Source organism: Ixodes scapularis, unplaced genomic scaffold (genome assembly GCF_016920785.2).
Source record: "Ixodes scapularis isolate PalLabHiFi unplaced genomic scaffold, ASM1692078v2 PGA_scaffold3__209_contigs__length_174095766, whole genome shotgun sequence".
Lineage (NCBI taxonomy): Eukaryota > Metazoa > Arthropoda > Arachnida > Ixodida > Ixodidae > Ixodes > Ixodes scapularis.
Window position 1 is genome coordinate 73,061,751 of NW_024609868.1, and position 24,007 is coordinate 73,085,757.

At 45.4% G+C, this 24,007-nt stretch overlaps 1 protein-coding gene across 3 annotated transcripts; it reads left to right on the top strand.

The window, feature by feature from the left end:
• Positions 1-68: 68 nt before the first annotated feature.
• LOC8042231 (transcription initiation factor IIB) lies at positions 69-23,165 on the top strand. Of its 3 annotated transcripts, XM_029990444.3 has the most exons (10): positions 69-123; positions 747-857; positions 7,832-7,913; positions 9,196-9,300; positions 9,407-9,493; positions 19,533-19,662; positions 19,748-19,857; positions 20,436-20,530; positions 20,623-20,699; positions 21,276-23,165. In XM_029990444.3, exons 1-10 carry the CDS (start codon positions 107-109, stop codon positions 21,407-21,409), a joined length of 948 nt encoding a protein of 315 aa, XP_029846304.1. In that variant the 5' UTR covers positions 69-106; the 3' UTR covers positions 21,410-23,165. The 3 variants fall into 3 exon arrangements, with proteins under 3 accessions (XP_029846304.1, XP_040355290.1, XP_040355291.1); XM_040499356.1 differs by having other exon boundaries at positions 78-123; positions 19,533-19,857; XM_040499357.2 differs by lacking the exon at positions 69-123 and adding an exon at positions 504-631 and having other exon boundaries at positions 19,533-19,857.
• Positions 23,166-24,007: the final 842 nt, after the last annotated feature.

Below are 24,007 nucleotides of genomic sequence, written 5' to 3' on the forward strand. Positions count from 1 at the left end.
CATATAAGTGTTAATAAAATATAGTGACAAAAATTGTTTTTGTAATAAAACTGAAAAAGAACATTCCGTCGGGGCAGCGGCAGCGGCGCTGGTGCTACAAACGAAGATGGCATCGGGGTCTCGGTTGGTGAACTTTGTTTCTTTTCCTAAAATATTCCATATGTCCCTTATTTCTGACGATCACTCATTGCCGCACTTTATTTCCGATGTGATTTTAACGTGGTCACATTCACGGGTGGGAATCTCTCGAAACACAACCGAGCTCATTAGTCGAGGGCATGTCACTACGTAGAACCGACCTACGCGTTAGCCCGTGGAACAGCATTCAACAGGTCCTGGAAATCTTGAAAAATGAAAAACAAAAGCAGCATGCTTTTATAATATTACGTCGCAAAATCTTACGAAAACAAATTGTACGCATTTTCTTGTTTTGTCGGGAAATAGAGGAAAAAAATATTCTCAGCGTGATTGTCGAACGGTTATGGTGGCTAGTAGTACGGTGTTGTATGTTCGAATTTGAGCTCGCAAGAGGCGGTGAAATTGATTGTTTTGATATCTAATGCAGTCTGAAATCAACCTTCCTGTAAAATTTACAGCTTTTTTTGGCAGTTGCGTAGACGTAGTTTGACAGGTGAGGCCGGACTGCACCTTGGAAGGTGTCGACGCCAGCGATCTATGACGAAAACTCCGCACTATTTGTTTAGAGTATTGCTTTCATTATTATTTTCTTCTAATAATCCCCGCAGCGGTCCCAACGCTCGGGTGTTCTGTCCGGATCATCCCGATGCGGCTTTGGTGGAGGACTACAGAGCTGGGGACATGATATGTCCCCAGTGTGGTCTCGTCGTCGGAGACAGGTACGTTGAGTTGCTTGACTTTCCCTGAACTCTGTTCACCTGTTGGTCGCGACAGCTGGGGGAAGCTAACTGCCGCTCGGCACCGCGGGTGACACCGGGTAACCTTTGATCTACCCCACTGTTTGGGGGGTAGGTCCTTTGTCGGAAACACTCATTTACGGTAAGGGAACTGATGATTTACCATGTAGGGAAGAGAGGTATAAAGCGGTTCTAGTGCACCTCATACTGATGATTAGTCCACTCTTTGATTCTACAATAAGAAGTCTTCCTGTATTGCGACGGTACAAATGTATACCGCGTGCAAGTTTGTCTGCTCATTGCACAGCTCGTGCACAAGGAGCAGATGAACTTGCACGCCATATTTCCTGACCTCAACCAGTGATTGTCACAGCTTGGCTGCCTCGTCATCGCATGTTCTCTACTCCTTCTCTATGTTGCACTTTGATTGGCGTGCCTCCCTTGCGTTTCAGTGCGCCACAGACGCATTTTAGAACACTTGCTTGACGTATAACTTTGCATTGGATGTCATTTTCCGCCTAATTCCAGCCGACCCTAAAACATGCACATGCATTTTGACCCCTCCCCCCTTCCCCCCCTCCCTCCCCCACCCACCCACACTGAAGAAAATTCCTGGCCATGCCACTGCCTGTAGGCCAGGTAACTGCTGATGCACGGATTCTTATAAAGAATTTCTCATTGCATTCTTTCTGCCAACCAGCTTTTAATTTTATCTGTTTTGCACTGCTGCATAACTTGAAAACTGTTATTTACCGTCGTGTCATCATGCACCTCAGAAAATATAAGCCAGATGCACTGTCGTACCATCATGCACCTCAATAAATATAATGCCACTTTCAGATGAGAATGCCGTTTTGTGTGATATAAATTTTGGAGCTGCTCTGCTGAAAAGCTGTTCAAACTAGGTGTTTTTTTTTTGTTTTTTTGTTTTTTTTTTTGTTTGTGTGTGTGTGTGTGTGTGTGTGTAATTTAATTTAATCTAATTTAATTTTATGTTGTTGTGACCAGGGGTGAAGGCACTATGCCAGCTTCACCATTGTGCACCAATCCACTTTCGCTGTGCCATCCTGCTCCCAAGCTCAAATGTTGCTCCGAAACTAGCCGAAAAATATTTTTTTAGTCGCTACATTTGTTGGAGTACTCATCTTTTCTGCCACAGTGGTTGACCATGTTGTGTTCATTCAGATAATTCTGAACCAATGTTTTGGAGCCAGCACAGTGATGACAGTGATGCAGTCGTGTCAGTGTCAAAGCAGGTTACTCGTTTGATGAAAACAAATTCCAACTGCCTATTTCCATTCAACGAGAATGTCCATGATTTATTCCGGACCCGGTAAACCAGTGTTCCGTTTCGTTTCATAGTCTTATGTTGATGAGTTGTCAAGCGCCAGCAGCACGAGGGAGAACCGCACGAGTTGGTTGTTTAAGTTGTCCGTTTCAAAAGCGAGGAAAAGTTAATGAAAGTTAATGCTTTTATTATTGTTAAAACATGTACCGTATTTGGGCGAAAATGAGCAACACACAATAGAAGTTGTGTGTTTTGTTCCGTACCCCATACCGGTGCCTTCAAGCACTTGTTTGGGCGCATTGCTTTGTGTTGTCAGTGCCATAGCTCGGCCAACAACGGCGTGTAGGTGTCTGGTCTCTGAAAATGTCTGAAGTAAAAAACATCAAGTAATCGTTCACTTTTTTATTTTTTTTTGGCAATGTGGCATTGAGTATGCTTGCATGTATTCGAAATTGCACACGCCTTAAATCGCGTATACCATGAAGTCTCGTATAAACACCCACCCCTGAGAGATCACCAATTTCCGTTATTTTGGGCGGGCTGAATATCCATAACATAAGAAATTTTAAACATCCCCCCCTTCCTTCCTGATTCCCGCCGGATATCGATCATGCGATGTTCGACGGGATTCACATCAACCGGGCAATCTGCGGTATCAATACATGAGACAAGCGTGTTTTCCGTTGGTTCACTCGTGCTTATTGCACTGTGACACGCAAATCTGCTACGTCCACAATCTGGTGTATATTGGTTTCCTCGATGCATGAGTTTGTAGCTGTTTTCCGCGCTTATCGCACCATGAAAGGTGAATCTGCTGACCCCGTAATCCGCGGTATCTGTTCCCGTGACATGCGAGTTCGTAGCCGGAGGCATCCATTTTACAGAAGCTCATTGTAGTGAACACCGGTTTAGAGACTCCCGTTTATAGAATCTCTTTATAGAGAAACACAGTTTAGAGAAAATGGTGATGAGCCTCCTTTTAGAGAATTGGGCTGGCGCAAACCGGCGTGTATGGGAGGGCCAGGTGGGTTAACATTTTTGTAATGAGCCGCCGCAGACTGTTGCCGGCGAAGCTGCAGGAACTGGGGGGCCGGGTGGGTTAACTTCCTTCCCATTGATACACATGCCAAGTAGCGTTAGGTAAGTGCATTTAAAAAGTGCTTGAAGTAAAGTACTAAGTAAATGAAAGCTTATGTACTTCAAGTAAAGTAGTAAGTACACTGGGCACAACATACTTGAAGTAAAGTACTATAAATACAATGTAGTTTCAAAGTAAAGTAAAAGTACTTTTTAAATCAATCTTTCATGATGCTCTTTCGTTCCCCTATACAGTCTTATTTTTTTTTAACTAGTATGCATTGTTTTAGGGGTAATCGGAGGTGCATCTGTTATTTTCGGAAATGGCGGCGAATATGTGATAAAGTCAATTAGCCACAAAGTTATTTTTGGAAATGGCCCTCAATTCAGAAGTCCCTCCGACTCCTGAATATGGCATCGCTTGCACTCACTTGCACCCAAGAAGGTCACACGTACTAGGAGATAGCATGATGTCAGCCCCATAGGTTCTGCAAGCAATACTCCCATGGAGGAGTGTCCTTTCATAATATTTTTAACCTCCTTTCCTGTGCTGACCAAGCGAGATGTAGCGAGAGTTTGAAATGCTGCAAGAAAGCTCCCCCCCCCCCTCCTCCCCTCCTTAGGAACGGAGCTATGCGTCGTCGGCTCGCGTTTCTGGTGAAACTAGAATATCCCTCTCACTATTTCTTTGGAGTTGACAAGGCATCATTTTGTGGTACAAATTTTACAAGATTATATTTGGGAAATGTTGAAGCCGGGAGTTGTACTTGAAGTGGTACTTTAGTGCAATGTACTTGAAGTACCTCCCAACACTGGCACGAAGTAGGGGATCCTTTTTTTAAACAGCGTCCCCTCTTCGATAAACGGCGTTTCTCTAAACTGAAGTTCCGCTTCCTCTAAATCAAGTTTCAATAAAACGTGCTTGTCCTCAGAACGTGTTTCAAAATATGTCGTGTCTGCAATTTGTGGTAGCATGAGTTCTTGTTTTATGTAGTTCATAGTGGCGACTACCCCTTCCCCTCCCTCTCCTTCTTTTCGTGCTTATCACAAGTTGTTTTTTTCTGTAGCATCCCCAAACACGGCTTACCCCACATTCTTCACCATCTATCTCTTCATTTTGGATGGGTGTTCTTTCTGGACTTTATGGTATATGAATGTACAGTGCGCCTCAAACTTAACGCCGCCAGGAGATGGTTCGGTTTCTTTACTTTTTGAGCTATTCCTGAACATAGCAGTCCAAATGGTTGGTGAAGATTTGCGTCCTCGGTGAAAACTTAACCAGGGGAAGGTAATCCAGCAGCTGCAGCGATCAATTCATGTTTGGGTAGCATGCAATAAAATTGAATGGATCAGTATTTGCGAAACCGAGTGGCGGCGTTAAGTTTGAGGAGCACTGTACCTAACAACGTGCTGGCATGCCTTCGCCTGTCATTTAATCTTCGGGGGAATACAATAACTACTTCTCAAAATTAAACATTTGGCATCGGTTTTTTTTTCCGCATGTTTAGTGCATTTTATTTTGCTGAGACCGCTTCTGCACTCTTCATTCGTGCCCTAAACGTAGCAATAAAAAAAAAATGATTTGTTTTCTCATCTGTAAACTTTCTCGTAAATGACGTACGAGGCTAATACACACTCTAACACACAAACAAGGAGGACAAGAAGAACAGTGGTAATGTTTTGCTGAGTGACGCAAACTCTAAACTGTTGCACTAGAATGCATCCGAGCAATTGACTTGTGAAAAAAACCTTCCGTTTTGTCAGTCATTTTTCTTTTTTTTTTTATGAAACCCTCAATATTCTAGTCAGTCAGGCTTGTTATAATAAGGGTTTAACTCTTTCCTGACCACGGGAAAAGTAGCAATATTTAAAGGATCTGCGCGAACACTTTTATTTTCCTAACTAACTTGCGTATGGAGAAAAATGACATATCAAAATGTGGCCAATTAGTTGTTCAGTTGAAAGAAACAGAGGTTTGTTTGTTGTCAATAAAAGGTTTTAAAACTTTCTTTTTTGAAAATGCGATGTACGTGCGGAGGGCGTATAAATGCCGAAACTTCTACAGCTATGTCAGATTAGACGACTAATAAAACAAACTCTGGATATAGAAAATGTGCCCCATACCCATGGCTATTACTTCTGAAGTTAGTATACTCTAACGTTGTCTATTTTTGGTTCATCAGAGAGTTAGCCTCCGTAACATATGTGCTTTTCAACAGAGAAATGCTTCTATTGGTGAAGCACAGATAGTACACTTCACATCTCTAATAGAGTGCTTTCTTTGTGTTCTATCTTGGTTTTGTCATAGCCTTGATTGCAGTTCCCTCATGTTAAAAAGATTGGTGTGCCTTGCTGGGAACATAAAATGTGCACGCTGGCTCAGAACAGCCTTGGAAATGACAGTGGTGCTTGCCGACAACCATCTCTTAAGCGACGCCTATGACATAATTTTAAGTGTCCCCAGAGCTCTGGAGGTCTAAAAAATATGCCACAATACAGTTGAATTATGTAAATAATGCCATCTTTGTTGCGAAGCCTGATGCAAGCAGTTGGCCACATTAGTCAAGTGCAACCACCGTTCCGTAGGACTAGTTTTTACAGCCCACCTCCTTGTGATAAAGCTTACACCTATTTTGAAGCCGAAACTAGCGTTCTTCAGCTATTCTTGAGATAGTGGAATATAATTGTCCGCTCTAAATTTCATTTCTTGACGGAGTTTAGAAACCATCAATTACCGGTGATCGATAGCCTATGGGCACAGTCAGGAAAGAGTTAAGCATGTATGTATGAGCAGGGATAATATGATAAAGTTTTTTATTCTATGCATTTCTACTTGTATCAGTTGGAGTAGATTTATACTCTGTTAACTTGAGTGTTGGAATACCTTTGCTAAACTGGGACTTTGAAGATTTCTATTTCCTAGTAATGAAAACTGTAGTCAGTACATATAGGGTTTTATTTCATACCATAATGTTGGATCTTCAAATGGTTTTGTTTTCAGTAGATTTATGGAACTGGAGATATTGGTTGTTCAATAGGCACAATGTTTTGTTATGATGAGGCCTAAGTTGCGCTTCTTTTTGTGTACTATGCCCTTTATTGGAAATCCATAAGAGGAACTAACCTGCTGCCAGGACAGTTCTCAATAGCTGCCATTCAGATGAATTGCAATTATACCGTTTGCTTTTGATGCTATGGGCTGGATTATATTTAAAGGGGCAGTGCAACGATTTCAATGTTGAAAGAATTTGCATCTTCTACTTTTGACATTGTTTATTTTGTCACAAAGGATAGAAAGCAGATCTCCTTCCTTTGAAATGTTGTGATTCCACCGCGTAATCGCGAGGCAAAAATTGTAATATTCCCCGAAATCATGCAGCGTGATGTCAGTGGGCGGCTTGTAAAAAGATAGCAAGTTGTGCTAATACCCTGCTCGATAAAATGTAATTTTTTTTAAGTCTTGTCGTTCCAACATAAATATAAATGCGTCAAAAACCTGCTATCATCGGCAAAACTTTTACTGTACGGAGGTTTAATGGCGCTACCTATCCGAGGTCAACAAAACCGTCAGCTCTATCTGCTACCGCAAACAGCCGCCAAAAGCCGGAGGGGGACGGGGGCAGAGGCGGATGGGGATGGCCGAACCTGGACAAGACTTTCCTCCTTTCTCCATGTTGATTGCGCTCTGCAAGCACGTGGTAATGTGGTTGTGAGCGGGTGAGTTCTCGCCGCTCACTGATGGCTTTAGAAAGAGACAGAGCTTCATTGGAAACCCGCTAGTCCCCCTTTCACGTCACAGCGCACGTGACTCGGAAGATGGTGAAGGAATTGAGAGGTGCCGAAAGACCCAATCTTTGTCAATTTTTAAAATAAAAACTAGGACATGCAGGCAAAAGCATTTCTTTGTTCTTTACTTCAGAAAGGTCGAGACACCAACTCCCCGATTATTTAAGCAAACAACTGAAATTGTTGCACAGCTCCTTTAAGAAAAAGGTGCTTGGAAATGGGTCTGGAACATCACGTGGAGATGTTTTTTTTGTTGTGTTATTTTTGTATTTGGAAAAACATGTTTGCCCTTATACAACATTAAAAATTCAACTAATCCAGTGTAATTCAGTTAATTCAACTTATAGGCCCATGTTACGTGATTTACTTATACTGCTACAAAACTCGACTTTTGTGGCTCCTGAGCTGCTCCAAAGGAGCTCCAAAGGGGCATTTTTGCTGCTCCCAGACCTGCTACAAGATGCTGAAGCTTGCTTCCAGGTTAGGGCCAGCTTGAACTTGGAAGACGAAAAAAACGTAAGAAACAGAGATAGAAGAGAGACAGAGAGAGATACCGGCAGTATCTCTATCTCTGTTTTTCTTCTACTTTGTTTTTTATGTTTTTTGCCTCCTAAGTTCAAGCTGGCCTTATCCTAGTAATGCACTAACTAGCTCAACTCAAGCCCATTACTTACTTCCACCCCTTTATGACTTTAGTGCAGATTCTTGCTTGTGAATCTCTTTACATTATAAACCTTTGTTGATTATTTGTGACTGGTGATACTTGCTAGAAGGACATCAACGGTTTCATCCACATGTCTTACAGAATCGTAGATGTCGGCACAGAATGGAGAGTGTTCCCCAACGAGAAAAGCAACAATGACCCTGCCCGTGTGGGAGCGTCAGAGGCAAGTGTTCAACCTTCCCACTCTTGAAGACATGCTGAAACTTTTTGAATTGTGCCCTTCAGTATTTTTACTACCTTATTTTTTTATTGGGATGACAAAAGCTTGACTTTAATATAATCATCTCGACCGACACTATGGCATTGTTCCCGCTTTGAGAATGCAGCACCAAATTCGTGTTGCTGTGACCAGAAGAAATGTAATTGCTTCTGAAAATGTTGTCCCCTTCTAAGAAGGCTTCAGGTCTGCCAGTCTGGAGAGTTGTTTTTATAGTTTTGAGCATAAGCAACGGACAGGTAGAAAGAGTCTCGGCCATTGATGTAAAATAGCTGAAACAAATGATAAAATTGTGATACATTATTTTGTAGAGAAAGCCTAAATAATGTTTGGAACAGAGGCTGTGGCATTTTAATGGGCTTATTTGAAGTAGACAGTCAGGTCTTTCTCTTCAATATTATCTATTATATTTACTATTATTAATGATGTGTTAAATTACTATTGCTATTCATAATTACACCAGACAAAATTGGACATCCAAGGCAGCATTATGTGTAACAAATGATACTTTTCGAAAACTCTGAACTAAAAAGAAAAAAAGGAGTTATGTTTTTGTTGTGTAAGAACTCAAGTTTTGTTCTTATATGGTTATTACATGTTCTTATATATGTTGTATGATTCATATGTGTTTATGTAACACAAGAAATTTCTCATACAAATGGCTTTTTCACTAGGGAGGCAGCTGCCTAGGGCAGCAGAATTTTGAAGGGCAGCCAGTTTGTGGCTGCCCCCAAATTAATTGGCTCTTTTTGTAAAATCTGGCTCTGAATTTAGCTGCTTTGGACATTCTAGCTCCAAATCTAGTTACTTTTGAAAACTTTAACTCTAAACTTAATTACTCCCCCCTCCCCCCCCAACTTCCACTCCCCATGGCCACTGACCATGGGGAACGGAGGTTGAGGGGAGGGTGGGGGGCAGCTCTGTTAAAGGCTGCTTAGGGCGGTAAAATGTTAAGTTCGCTTCTGGGGCTGTACTCCTTCTAAATGTTATACAACAGGCTGAGTTTGTGCCATAGAATGTATGCTTGTGCTAAACATTAGCAAAATGTTGTGTGGCATCTCAATTTTTTAATGTTTCTTCGTCGGCAAGATAATAAAAAGTCATACTTTCAGTCGAACTTAGCAATGTCATATCATTGTTTTGTGATTTGTGTTGTTGGTACCAGTTAGCTCTTGCACCGAGTCTTGACAGTTCTAATATTTACATAGAAATCGGCTGAAATTTTCAGAACCCTCTGCTCAATGGAAGTGACTTGGCCACCATGATCGGAAAGGGGACGGGAGATGCCAGCTTTGATGAGTCCGGCACAGCCAAGTATCAGAATAGGAAAACGGTACGTTTAGGCTTTTCTTAAACACAACATTCCCGTCTGCCCTGTTGCAGACATTCTGTTCGCTGTATTGTGTCATCAGTGAAAGGCACCCTGTTTCCTTTTTCAGATGAGCAGTTCCGACAGAGCGCTTGTCAATGCCTTCCGTGAGATCAGCAACATGGCGGACCGTATCAACCTCACCAAGACGATAGTTGTGAGTGGTTTGGGGACATCCAGTGCTTACTATGGTTGGTGACAGGCTAAAAATTCAGTAGAAGCGCTGCCTCTAGCACACGCTCGTTGCCTTCTGCCGGGCTTTGGCTGCACGTGCGATGAATCAAAAGCAGAAAGCTCATGTTTGAGGTTGTTTCTCTGGTATTTCTTTTAAAATCGGAGTCAAACTGTAATGATATCTGAAGAAGGCTAACCTACAACGCGAGCGAAATTTCCGAGACCATAGAGCCAACCGAGATGCTTTGACACGTCGGCCGTTTCTCCCAGCACGCCAATGCTGAAACGGTGAAGCTTCACGCATGTGCGTCTGTGCAAAGGGGCGAAGCTTGGCACCAGAGCACTGTTCCGGAGCAGTGATGCTTGATGTATGAAATCGGAAAATTCTGACAACATTATTCGTAATTTTCGAATGCAACGATGGAAGTATTGCGCCAAATTACGCTATGAACGAAAGTCTGCTACATCTTGTGCCAAAGCGCCATTTTTGCTAGGAATTGTGCCACACCTATGCCAAAATAGGCCTAAACAAAGCAAAAAATAAAAATATTTTGTTAGTGCTGAATTTTAGTATTTAGAGTAGAAGGAAAATGAAAATAGTACAAATATGCATTTCACAGCATCTCTGCCCTCTGTAAACCGTAAGATCCTAGGGAAGTGCCCACTCAAAATGTGAGGATAATCATGGGAAACTAGGGGATGGGCGCTCCTTAGGTCAATGCGTAAAGATACGTCCTTCGTGTATTTTCCAAATATTACAAAACTGACGGGTGGGCACTTAACATAGAATGGGCGGATGCTCGGTATTTTATGCTAGTTTGTCTCATCTTAGGTCAGAGCACAGTCGCTGGCCGAAACGCACAATCACGGACATAATAAAGTGCAAGTTTAGGGGCGTTGGCTGCGCTTGATTAGTTTAGCCGATAATAGAACACGTGCAGATAGATGACGAATGCCATAATGTTGTGCTTTTCAAGCTATTTGATTGGTCCCATTGGCACGTAGCGTCGCCTTCTCTTTGACTTAAGCCGAAACAAAGTGTAGAGATTTCCCCGTCAACTGCACTGACCCCGTCGTCATCTGAATTTTCAGACGATGTTGGCGATGTCAGGAGCTAAAAGTTGCGGGACAAACATGCAAAATAGTGGTGTCAGCGGTGGCCGGGTGCTGACGTTCCGTTATTTATTAATGCGACGTTGATTGGAGAAAATGAAATAGCGTTTATTATACTAGATTAACTTCTGATTACAGGGTTTCTTGCGTGCGTATACGTGGCGTGCCTCCGGTCATTCTGTCGAGCGGTTTCTTCCCACGCAGGCACAAGCGGTGTCTTCTTCCCAGGCAGGCGCTATGGGCGAAGTTCAGTTCACGCTCTCGCGGAGCGTAAACAAGCTGGGCCCGCAACCCCGTGCGCTCGCTGCGCTCGCAAAAGTCACGTATTGAGGATCCATTACAGATCCCGCCGAGGCAAGACAAACAAGTATAGACAAACGAGCTGGGCCAAGCTAACACGCCCCGGTTTAAAATTGATTTGTCCTCAAATCACTCCAACGTGTAATCCGCAAGGTAGGCCGGAGGTCTGCGCGTCCTTGACAGTTGCTGACCCACAGCGTCATCCTCGACGCTGATGAGTGCTCCGTAGTCTTCTTCATCGCGCGTTGAGGCCTCGGATCCGTTCTCGTCTTCACGTTCATCGCTTTCATCCGCGCCGGAGAGCGCTCGGCCGACGTAGGTGTCGGATAACTTCGGTGCCGCTGGTGTGCGTGTATTGTGTCGGCGGAGTTGCTCGACGTTTGCCTTTCTTTCGTTTTGTCGTCCTTTTATGGAATGCAGCCTTTTGATGACCACGGTGTTTCAGGTTGGAAAGGACTTGATCTCGAACGGGCCCTCGAAGAACGGGTCCATTGTGCTTGACCTCGCTCCGATGCTGCAGTAAACGGAGTCGCCGATTCTAAATCTCGGAGTCTTGCTCCTTGCGTCGTACCGGCTTTTGGCCGAAGCTCGAGAGTTTTCCAAGTTGTTTTTCGCGTTCTTCCGGCGAAGCGTCTTCGGTAATGCTGTCCACAGCCGTGTGGATTCGTTGCATTACGGCTGCTTCGATGTCATTATGTGCTGGCTCGAACTTCACGAACATGGCCAGGCGTTCGGCTTGGGGCAGTTTCTCGTGAAAGTTGGACACTAGAGCTTCTCCGGAGATTCTCGTTTTTGGAATCTCGGCGGGCGAATCGTAACGCTTAGGTAGTTCAACGATGGTTATGTCGTTCGAAACGTGAAACGTGACCTCCACGTTAGCGAGTTGGCGCCAGTCTGATCCGAGAAGTAGGTCAATTGACTTGGGGAGTGGAAGAATGAGTATTTCCGGTACCTTGACCGTCGTTGATCCAACGCTGATCGTCAGAGACGTGCACTTGTCAGGCATCAACTTGTTGTCCAAAACGTTGACGAATTCCTCTGCCCGGGACCACGTCGATACGCAAGCGTCCTGGGGTAGTGCCCTGGGATCGATGATCGATATGTTGGCTCCAGTGTCAATGCACGCCCTCAAAGGACGGTTATCCGTAAAGGCGGTGACGATGGGGAGAGAATCTCCTGTCGTGCGCAAGAAGCAGTGAACATTCTTCTCGTTTGGACCCGCGCCCTTTTTTTGCGCGTTTCTCCTCTGCACGGATGGTCGCTGCAGTTTTCGGCTCTGGACAGTCCCTGGAGAAGTGACCGGGCTGGTCGCAATTAAAACAGTTGCTCTGCCTCATGCGTTTGAAGGGTTTCGGTGATGGGGCATTCGTCAGGGTGCTGGTCGGGGCGCCTGTCGTTTGCTGCGTTGATGTCGAATACTCGTGCGTGCCTTGTTTGCGTGGTTGAGTCTTTTCTCTGGGACGGCGGTGGTCCAAAGTCGTCGCGCAGTCAATCAGCTGGAGGACCGATTTACAGCCTTGGGCTGCCAGGGAATTGGCCCACTTGTCCTCGGTGATTCCGTGCAGGATTAAACCCAGGCAAAAATTTTCAACTGGGACCAGTTGGTCCCAGTTGCAACTGGTTTATGGAACAATTCCCAGTTACAACTGGTCCCAGTTGAAGTCGTCCAACTGGGACCAGTTGGTCCCAGTTGCAACTGGTTTATGGAACAATTCCCAGTTGCAACTGGTCCCAGTTGGAGTTGGTCCCAGCTGGAATTGGTCCCAGTTGGAGTTGGTACCAACTCCAGCAACAATGAAACACGGCACAAAATGGAAGGTTGACAAGAATTTATTGTAAAAAACTTGGAGAATGGAACTAAATAGGTTCGGTGACGTACACGCTCTGGGTTTAGCCACTTGCTTGCGACGGTTGAATCGCTTTTTCAGAGGTGGTATTCATGAGATGAAGGAAGATCGGCCGCTGGCGTCTGTTAGTGAAGACGTCCTCAGCTTCTCTTCCCATCGCGTGAAGAAAGGTGCTCACCCGTGATCCTGCGTTGCGCAGGTGAAGTCCTGATAAGATGCGGTAGCGCTCCCACCTTGCAATCTCTGTCACAACAGTCGAACATTTTCGAGGTAGACCTCCCGCCATTTTCGCCATTGTGCTCTCCGCGGCGTGTTCTCTTCCGTCCGGTCTTTCCTGGTTGCCCTCCGATCGCTGAACTGCATTTTTCCATCCTCGAAGTTCACCGCCGCCACCATGGTGTGTGTACAGTTAGGTCCAAAGAAGCGCAGCTGTAGTTTTGACATTTTCATCGACGCCAACTTGGGCGATGGCGACATGGCGACCCTTCTCTACCGCGTCCGTCCGACTCCGGCGTCAGCATAGGCAGCGCCATCTGTCAACAGCGCGTACCACTAATCCGCACCCGCGTGCCACGGCGGCCGGCTAGCTCTGATTAGTGAAAAGATAAATTTATTCATTAAAAGAAAAAAAAATACTGTAGGTATTTAAATAAATATTTTAATATACTTTAATAATGCACTAAAAGTTCATTTAGGTGAACACATTTTGTCACTAATTATATTTTCCAATTAAAAAATTGTTTAGTTAATTAAAATGTTTATATTATTGTTATAAATATATAAATGTACCCCAGTAATTAAAAATTCCCTATTTGTATAAATCTAAAAATGTTAGTGTTTTTAGTTTTCTTCATTAGCAAAGGTCAATACACCCCCAACTTGTCCAAATTGTTGCCCAGTGTGAACTGGGAACGGGAAAGGCATTTGAAGTCCGACTGGGAATCGCTCCAACCAGTTACTTTCCTAACTGGTTCCAGTGCACTCCATTCCCAACTGGGAGTCAAACCAGTTGACTCCCAACTGGGAATGGTTCAAACCAGTTGACCCCTCAGCTGGCCCCAGTTGGACTCCTATTGGTCCCAGTTGATTCCCAGTTGGGACCAGTTAGTCCCAGTTGCTTCCCAGTTGGGACCAGTTAGTCCCAGTTGAAACCAGTTGAGGTGCCAACTGGTCCCAGTTAGAAATTTTAGCCTGGGAAGAGATGCGTTCGCTGGCTCCTAGCTCACAGGGAGCTCGCTCGAGCATAGCATTCTTCGGGTAGATGTACTGCACAATGCTCTCGTTGTGGCGGAGCTGTCGGCGTTGTTGGTACTCCAAAAATTGTTGAAGTCCCATTTTTCGTTGGAAGCGTTCCTTGATGGCTTCCTTCCATACTTCCCAGTCGTCGATCCGGGAACCGTATGACTTGTGCCAGTCTCGTGCGGCACCGTGAAGGCGGGTGACGGCGTTGAGCAGAGTGAAGTTTGGTGTCCAGTTTGCGAGGAGAGCCACTCGTTCGATTTCTCGAAGCCACTCAGCGACGTTTTCGTATGACTCCCCCTCAAACGTGGGAATCGCGTGCGAAGTGTCGCTCGTGGAGTGGACATGGAGGGGCCTCGTGGACTGTCGTAGGGTCTCGGCCAGTTGTTGTTGCGTTTGGACGATGACCGACAGCAAATTAACCGTTGTTGCGTTGCCGCTCACCTGCGTTGTCGTGCCCAGCGCAGAAGCATCCGTCGTGGTTACTTCTCGTTCTGGTCTGTTTCGGTCCGTCACGTTGACGCCATTTTCTGGGTGTCGTGTTGAAAGTGCGTTGTTGAAGGCCAGGATTAGTTGCTGGAGTTGAATTTTGATATCTTGTATCTCTTGACGCATTGTGTCCTGATTGGTGGTTTCCGTTCCCTTGTTGGAGTCCGTGATCAGGGCGTGGTCACCGGTTTCGTTGGATTCTGTGGATCCTGTCGACTGCGCCATGTCAGCGGTGGCCGGGTGCTGACGTTCCGTTATTTATTAATGCGACGTTGATTGGAGAAAATGAAATAGCGTTTATTATACTAGATTAACTTCTGATTACAGGGTTTCTTGCGTGCGTATACGTGGCGTGCCTCCGGTCGTTCTGTCGAGCGGTTTCTTCCCACGCAGGCACAAGCGGTGTCTTCTTCCCAGGCAGGCGCTATGGGCGAAGTTCAGTTCAAGCTCTCGCGGAGCGTAAACAAGCTGGGCCCGCAACCCCGTGCGCTCGCTGCGCTCGCAAAAGTCACGTATTGAGGATCCATTACAGATCCCGCCGAGGCAAGACAAACAAGTATAGACAAACGAGCTAGGCCAAGCTAACAGTGGGATGGCAGCTGCATTTATCAGCCAGAACCAGGGTCTTTTACCCCCGATAATATATCTGTCGCATGCCTTTATGCCGTGGCTGCAGTGTACCATGGCACTTGCGCCGTTCGTGTCGCCCTTTGGCCTCACGCCAACGCGCACGCGTTGAGCTTCACCGCTTCGCACCGGAGTGCTAGGAGCAGGCGGCTAACATGGGCGAGGGCCTGGATTAGCGCCATTGACTCGGAAATTATGCTCGGTACCGTTACAGGTCAACCTTCTTTGGTCTTGACTATAGACTGACCCCTAATTTTAAAAGGCTGTGCCAGGAAAAGAGAAAAAACCTGGGTCTATATTTGAAGAAATCCGGTAGTCAAGGTAGTTAGCAGTCAATTGGAAGGGTAGTTCGAGGAATCATGAAACAATACTTCTACTTTCGCTAAATACTACTTAGAATCGCTCCCTAGCATTAATAACTGAATAAACTTGCCTTAGTTTTTCTTTCTAGGCAGTGGCAGTCGCCAAAAAGGTTAGAGAAATATGAGCATCGTTCATTCCCTCAACTTGGAGCCCGAACAAGTGACCACGTGGCCTGGTGCCTGTCCTATGCCGCCAACGTTGATCATAGCCACGCGCTGGGGTTGGCAAAGTAGAAAACGCGTGCTGAGCTCCAGGCATTGTTAGAGTTCGGCTATTCTCATCACCGCACTGCTTGGACACGAGCCACTACCCAAGTGTTTGCCGAGGCATTGATTGTTACGAGTCGAAGTCGAGTGCTAGCGCAGTTCTTGTGCCCAATCCATGAGCTGCACTTGATTGTCTTCGGGCGGGTGGTTCCAATCCCACAATTGCATCGTCAAGCTTTGCGAAGGCAAGACTGAAAGAAATAGACCCCTTTTGTCCTCGCAAGTTCGCCGCGACAAAGAAGTTTCTGAATAAGTGGCAGTCTGTGCGAGTATACTTGGTCCGGACTACGTCCGTTCCACCTCTGCAAAGTCATGCCCGTTTCAACCCGTCGTTTCATGACTCCTTTAATTTTGACTCTACTCTGGTTTGAACGCCGCTAAAGCACAATGTCACTTTTAAAACACAAAAGAATGAGGAGGTTTTCATAGTATTTATGACTGGTTGTTTTCACAGTTTATGATATTAGAATCTTGAGTTTGGTGTTCATAAAACTTGGGGTACATATTTTTTTTTTATAGTCTTTTTAGCAGATAAGTTGATTTTTGCTGACATTAGAGAAATTATATTTACAGGCTAAATTAACTATTGAGTGTAAAAGGGGAAGGAAGAAAGAGGGCTTTATCTCAACTGAACTGTTGCATTACGCTTCATTTTTCAACCATATTTAAATACCAATTTTCAGTGGAACCTACTGAGCTGAGCCTTATTTCTAAAAAGAAGCCTATCCATTGCACCCTAACCATTTTTACCATAGAAGATGATGCTAAGTAATATGCTTCAGAAATAAAGAGGAACCTTCCGTCATTATCAGACATGAACTCATTTAGCAATGCAATCAAATTCTAATTTTCAAGTGACGTGCTAGCAGTTGTTGGCATCTGGTCCAAAAGCGTCAGTGGCTGCTCCAAGCCAATAGTTTGCCTGCTACAAAAGGTAAAATGCCGCTTCTATCACCGTGAATGTTAAAACATACTCTAATACTCCTAAACAGCAAAAGCATGTTGCAAATCAAATTGGATAGCAATTACTACTTGCAAATTATTTTAAGTTTTCAGTGTTTGCACACCTCTACAGCATGCAAACTAACGCATAGGGGTTAGGACATGCCAAAAGTAAAATGAAATAACCATACTGCCAGGGCCTATTGTGTTCCTATGGTCCTGCTAAATTTGTTTTTTAAAATAGCGCGATAGTTTTGTGGATAAATCAATTTATATGTCAAAACCCTCAAATCCACCCCATTTGAAAAGGCCACCGTGGCTGTTGGGTCGGTGACATCATTTGCCCAACGCGCAGCGTCCCCTTGCAAGCAGTTTCAGACTTGGCTCTCTCAGCATCTCGCGCTTCAGCTTCCATGTTTGCCCTCCGTGTTTCAAGCACACGGTTTCGAGACGGTGATGTCCACGGCATCACTAGCTTCGTCGAAGTTTTTGACACTGATCGCAGCAGTGACGAGAGTGATGTTATCAAAAGATGTAAAAAACTGGTCATTTTGACCTCGACCGGCTCGCCACCAGCTCCAGCGACGACGACGATTGCACACGTGCATGCACAGTGGAAGGTCAAAGGGCAAGGAGACGAGAGCGAGAGCATACGTTGGCGTAGCAAGTGGCGCAAGAGCGTGCAATCGTACAGTGGCGAGGCGAGCTGGGCCAGCATGGGGGCACCTAGAATGAGAGAGCTTTCAACTAAGTATTATAATCACGTGGTTAATGGGCACTATGGTGTAACTAACTTGAGCAGTGTTGCCTGGTGACTGGACGAAAATGATCAACATTCGTAAATTGACTATTGCGATTACCAGAGCTCTAAAAATTGCAAAACTCGGTGTGTATACTGAATAACCTACGAGCATTCAATTTCAGAAAAAAAATTACGAGGACAAGTAAGCACTTCTTATGAGTTGTGAATGCGAAAGCATTAATGTTCAATTGAACAGCCGCCAACGTTATAGATGCTTCAGGTGCCGCCATGTTCCTCGGTGTTGAGGGGAGCAGAAGCGGCCGCAGTGCCGGCAGGTAGTGTGGCGGTGCACCGTGCAGGCCGCCCTGGCTCGCTGGTGACTGCTGCGCCGCTGGGTGAAGCAGCAGCGGGAGTGTGCTGAAATCATGTGCCCTCTCATCATCATACCCTTAGCTGCGGGTACTGGTTGATAACGTTAGACCTCAAAGCGTAACGTTAGGCCTAACATCAGACCTTACGTCAGGCCAGCGCATACCCACGTTCCCCCCTCACCTTAAAAAGCTGGGCGTACCGGTTGACGACGTTAGCCCTCAAAGTGTGACGATAGGCCTCAAGTTAGGCCTTACGTCAGGCCTGCGCATACCCGCGTCCCCCCTCCCACTGCGCCGCCAGCAGTTAGGCTGGCTCCTTAGCACTGATGTCACCGTTGCTATGGAGCCACATGACGCGTCGCAGCCGATGGGAATTTAGGTGCCGTTTCGCTCAGTCAGTGGGAATTTACGTGCCGTCGGTGCTGTTTTTCGCTGCTACAGACAACAACGCTGGCTTCGCTCCATGGAACAGTGAATGCTTTCGCAGTAATAATCTACCTGTTTAATGTAATGTCCTAGCCCCTTTAAGGCACTTTTGACGGCCCGCAAAAATGATTTGTCAACGTATCATGCTGCAATTTACTACACAAGTGCAAGCAGGTGGTGGAAGTTTGCAGCGAAAAAAAATCAAGGACTATACTTACCTCATTCAAAAGGAAAAAAAAACAAAACTGTTTTGTGTAATTTTTGTTGCCTTTTCTCAGATGATGCACGCTTGGAAAGAAGTGCTGTCGACAGATGGCGTACACCTCTTTGAAGGAGCGCCGGCTGATTCGGGTCCTTTTGCAGATCGTCTGCTATCATAACCCGTCAGCAGCACTTCTCTCTATGCGTGCATCGTTTGCGAAGTGGCGGCGTAGATTGCCCAAAACAGATTTGTGTTTTATTTTTTCATTTGAACAAGGTAGGTCCTTTCGTGGGCATTTTTCACTGTAAACTTCCACCGCCTGCTTGCACCTCTGTAGTAAATCGCAGCGCGATACATTGAGAAACTCCGATTTCTGCCGGACATCTAAAGTGCCTTAAAAGCGTTAGTATACATGCGGTAGTTTTGAGAAAGAAAAGAATGATTTGCCTTTGTTCATCCTCAGTGCTTACTTGAAACGTTTAGGGTGCACAACTAAAGGTCACTGAGCTGCACTTCTTGAGAGCTGCAAGGAACGGCATGGCATGATATGCTGCTGCAAAATGCCTCTGATCCGAAAGCCAGAAAAGCTGAGAAAACCAAAACCGGGTTGGTCATCGGGTTGCCAACAGAAAGTGTTTTGAGCAGGTTGCCATTCGAAGACACCAATTCTTTCAGGAAATTGATTCGTTCGCAGGTCGACGAGCTCTCTTTGGCACAATTGTGTCCACTTTGTCTCTTTGGATGTATTAAGGTGCAGACAAATGGGAATTTATCAGAATGGTGCAGCTCGCACAACTAAACCATTACTGCAGACTTCTTTCAGTCTTGGTGTGAATGTGTAGATGATACTAACAATGTTAGCTAAAATAAACTGCCGTACCTAATTTGTAAAATGTTTACAAGCGAATGCTTCAGAAATTCCCTACTTCTGCATCAATTTGAAATTTACTTGATAGCTCAGTGTACTCTATCTGCAGTTTATTTGCGATACTTCGCCTTTCCTCTATTGTTGCCATTGGGTAAATACTGGACACCCTGGGAAGCTGTGCTGTTGGAATGCCCTTACGAACCTGCCGTTGTCGAAACGGATTGCAGGACCGCTCCAACCTGCTGTTCAAGCAAGTACACGACGGAAAGACGCTGAAAGGCCGCAGTAACGACGCCATTGCCTCCGCCTGCTTGTACATCGCCTGCCGCCAAGAAGGGGTACCCAGGACGTTCAAAGGTGACTGCATTTGCAACACAAAACACCCTGTGTTCCCCTCCATTTCAGCTTCCTCATTGTCCTTTTTGTCGGATATACGGTGCAGAAATATGCGCCGTGTCCAAGGTATCCAAAAAGGAGATCGGACGCTGCTTCAAGCTCATTCTCAAGGCCCTCGAGACCAGCGTCGATCTCATCACGACGGGCGACTTCATGGTGAGGGATTCGGCTTCACAACTCGACTCTTCCTTCACTGTATTCGGTGACAGGCTAGGAATTCAATGTAAGCTTTGCATCCAGCACACGCTCCTTGCCTTTTGTCGCGTTGGAGGCAACACATTTACTGAATTCTTAGCATGTCACCGACTATAGTTGTTAACGACACAGCGTGCGTTTCCCCTTCTGGCAAACTTCAGAGTGCAGCATGTGGCGATGTGCGTGGAAGAGTTGGCAGCACACGCGGTGGTATGAGGTTCAAATCCCGCGGGCCCAATTCTCTATTTTACTTATCGTTGCTTTTCTGAAATGTTCCAGATTATTCTCCGAAATTTTTGCATGTTCTGGGTGCTAAAGCAACCTTAGGGCACTGCTCCTTCTAGTCATTTGCTGATGCAGGTTGTGCAGCACTTTTCTCGTTTTAGTTTCAGGCACAATTTTGTCTTATTAAACGTCTACTGTCAGTTTACATTTATCTACCCTTTTTTCTATTCACAACAATCTCTTGTCTGTTTGAGCAGCCTCTTACTGGTGCACCGACGCATTCTAACAACTTGCTCTCTCACTTCATCTTCCAGTCTCGGTTTTGCTCCAATCTGGGGCTGCCGTCGTCTGTTCAGAAAGCAGCAACGCACATTGCTCGCAAGGCAGTCGAGTTGGACGTCGTCTCCGGGTCAGTTGAGAATTTGAGTTGCGACGGTTTTCTCGGGGCAGTTGAGGGTGGTGGTAACAAACGCTTTGGTTACTTTTATAATTTCGTCACAGGCGAAGCCCCATCTCGGTGGCAGCCGCTGCTATCTACATGGCATCGCAAGCATCGGAGGACAAGAAGTCTCAGAAAGGTAAAATAAGCATTAGTCGGAATCAAGTACCGTTGCGCAATACTTGCATTTCACAAAAGGAAAAAGTGGAGCGAATGATGAGGCACCACCAAGGTTGAGACTCGACTACCAAGCCCTTCTATTCAGGTTAAAAAAAAAAAAAAACATTTTTTGTTATAAGTCATTGGTGATGCAGTGCTCTTTCAACCACCCAGTAACATGGGCTTCCAAAATTTGTTCTCGTCCCTGTTCTTCCACATGTTGTTTTTCGTGTTGTCTTTGGCAGTGTACATGTTATCAGTCGCCATAGTCAGTCACAGGCTAAAAATTCAGCGGCAGTTACAACAGCGGCACGCACAAAATTCAGTGCTAAGAAGCACATGCCTGTTGTGTCTCCCACCGGGCTTTAGCCGCACGTGCGACAAAGTGTTATCAAAAGCAGAAAGCCCGCACCGAGGGCTTTCTGCCATTTCACTTTCGTTACATCGATATCTGTGTCCAAATGGAGAGGCATTCCTTTTCAAATCAAGCAGTCCGAGGACACGTCACACTTGGCGGCAAGCTGCATCTTTCTCTTTACGTTCAACTTTAATGCAGAGATCGGGGACATTGCCGGAGTGGCGGACGTCACCATCCGGCAGTCGTACAAGCTCATGTACCCACGCGCCGCCGAACTGTTCCCGGACGACTTCAAGTTCTTCACGCCCATCGAGCAGCTGCCGCAGTCGTGAAAACGCCCCTCCCCACCTCCCTCCCCCCCTTCCTGTTTTTTACCACTCTGTCTGAGAGGCACACGGTTCGACTGGATCAACAATTATGCGTTTTAAGGCCTATGCATGGATGGTGTTCCAGAAATTGCTGTTGCAGATGAGAAAAAGGAAAAAGGATGACCACCTTTTAATTAAAATGTGTGCCTCTACCAGCTGTGTTCAAGTTTGCAGCATTGGTTCTGCAATAGCGTTGCGTGCTGTGTTCTTTACCACGAGTGCTTATCACCCTGCTCGGAGGACAGCGGGCGAGTTTGTAGGACATGTCTGCTTCCAAGAAAGATGTGTGCACATAAAATGTAAAAAATGCCCTTGCCTCGAGCCATAGAGGCGGCGACTTGCGTTACTGAATAGCCACGTGTCTTCCGAACGCAGGACCCACTTGTCCTTTCTGCACAGCTTTTGCTACATACTTTTTATCTCTTGCATTGGCACAGCAAGTATTCCGTGCATACTTCAAAACAAATTGATAAGTTGGAAGTGCCAACTGCAGATTACCTTTCACGTGGAACCAATATGAACAGCCTGCCCTCTGACCGTGCGATTTGTGCAACACCTTTTTGAAATGCATCGAAAAAATCGGACAGAGACAGTTTCTAAAAAAAAATTAATCCTAAGCCAAACTGCATGTTTTACTTTGTTGGAAAGCTTGCCAGTTTGTAGCCACTACCTCTTGAGTAGCTTGTTTTATAACAGGAAACATTAATTTTGTTTTGTATTTCGTTAGGAACTCTCAGCAGACATTACTGTCATGGGCGACTGTTCTAGTGTAATGTCGGTACTTTTAAAGCAATGGCTTTATCTCTAGGTCCTACACATATCTTGCTTGCCCGTGTTGGTCGCACCATAGCGAGGCAACGAGAGAGTTAGCGGTGGAGCGCAACTGTTGGTTTCGCATCATAGCACATGCAGCCAGTGGTGTTGCGCCATGCGGGCGTAAAAAGGAAAAGCAATGTGCCCCCCACCCCCGCTACATAGTAGGAACTGCATATAACCATAAAATTAAGAGCAGCCTCCCATCCTACAATAAGAGCCCATCCCTCAATTTTGTAACACTCCGACAATACACAAAGGACATATATTTACATGTTGTTGACCTAAGAAGCGCCCTTCGCCCAGTTTTATGCGACTATCTCCAAACTTTGAGTGGGCTTGCTCAGGATTTTACGATAGTATTATTGCACCTTTGTTGCATTTGACATTATGTCCAAGCCAGATGATTTTTTCGTGCTTAAACTGAGACGCCATGGGCTTCTTTAAGATGGGCAAACGACCCCCAGGAGAGATAAACTGGTTGATTGTTCAGTACACAGAATGTGACATGCCAACACAACAAATTCAAGTAATGGAAGTGTCCTCCTATCGTAAAATACCGGGCAAGCGCCCATTCAAAATTTAGAGATAATCGCGAAAAAATGGGGCTGATGGCCGCTTGTCCGGTCATCAGTTTTACATATCAATGTAATGTGCATATTTTCTCAGATTCTACAAATTTGGGAATGGGCGCTTAGTGCGGAATGGGCAGATGTGCAGTATTTTATGGTATGCACTTCCTATGCAGAATGTCTGTGGTCTTTCGTCACTTCCAATATGGTGCATTACTTCAGGAATTTAAAATGTGAGTGCTAGTCTGGGAAATAAAGGAGATGCTTCGGTGTCTGCATGTGAAAAGATGTATGAATTCCACCTCTGGAGAACAATAAAAAAATTGTGTGACAAAGCCGTGCCTTCGCTCATTTCATAAACACGACTTGGGGTCGCACCCAGACGGTGTAAAATATGTGCATGGCTTTCGCCTAATCCACCAAATTACTTTGGTAAATGAGGTTGTGGGGCAACCTCGTGGTATACAGCATTTGACCAGGTGGCCCGCATGTTAAACCATCTCTGGCCGTCTGCACACCACAAGGCGGCCAAGTGTAATCGGCCATCCGAGCGGTGCATTGCCCCCCATAAAAGGCCGGCGCAGAAGTATGCGTGTGGGACCGTGTGGGTTGCAGGCGACGACGAGGCAATAAATGACTATGTTGAACCAGTATGTCGTGTCATTTGAGGCGGGTGCACTTTGCTGCAATATTAGGTATGTTTTTCTTGTCACAGACTGTGCACCGTATCCGTACTCCGATAGGAGTTAGCAAATAACCTCGTAATAGCATTTTTTTCCTCCACTGGTTTCCAAACCAGGCATATATACAGTATAAGCTAAGTGGAATAGTACACTGGAATCTTGTTGATTTGAACCCGAAGGGGACCAAAACTTGGTTTGAATAACGCAAAGTTTGAATTACGGAAAGTTTCCTTCCTAGAAACGCATGAAATGAAACCTGCACGTTAGTTTGAATTAACAAAATTCCACTGTACGAGGTATTTATGACAGAACCTGGCCCAGTACTATGCACTGAAAAACTGAGGAAGAGGAGACGAGAGCGCGCAGGGACGTCGGAACGCTGAGCTCTGGTTCGAATGATTAGTGGGTAGAGCTAAAGCTAGCTGCCTTTGTCTCCACGTCACTCTTCGAATGCGTTTGAATGCAAGAACCAAACGCTGGCGTTCCGCGTTCTA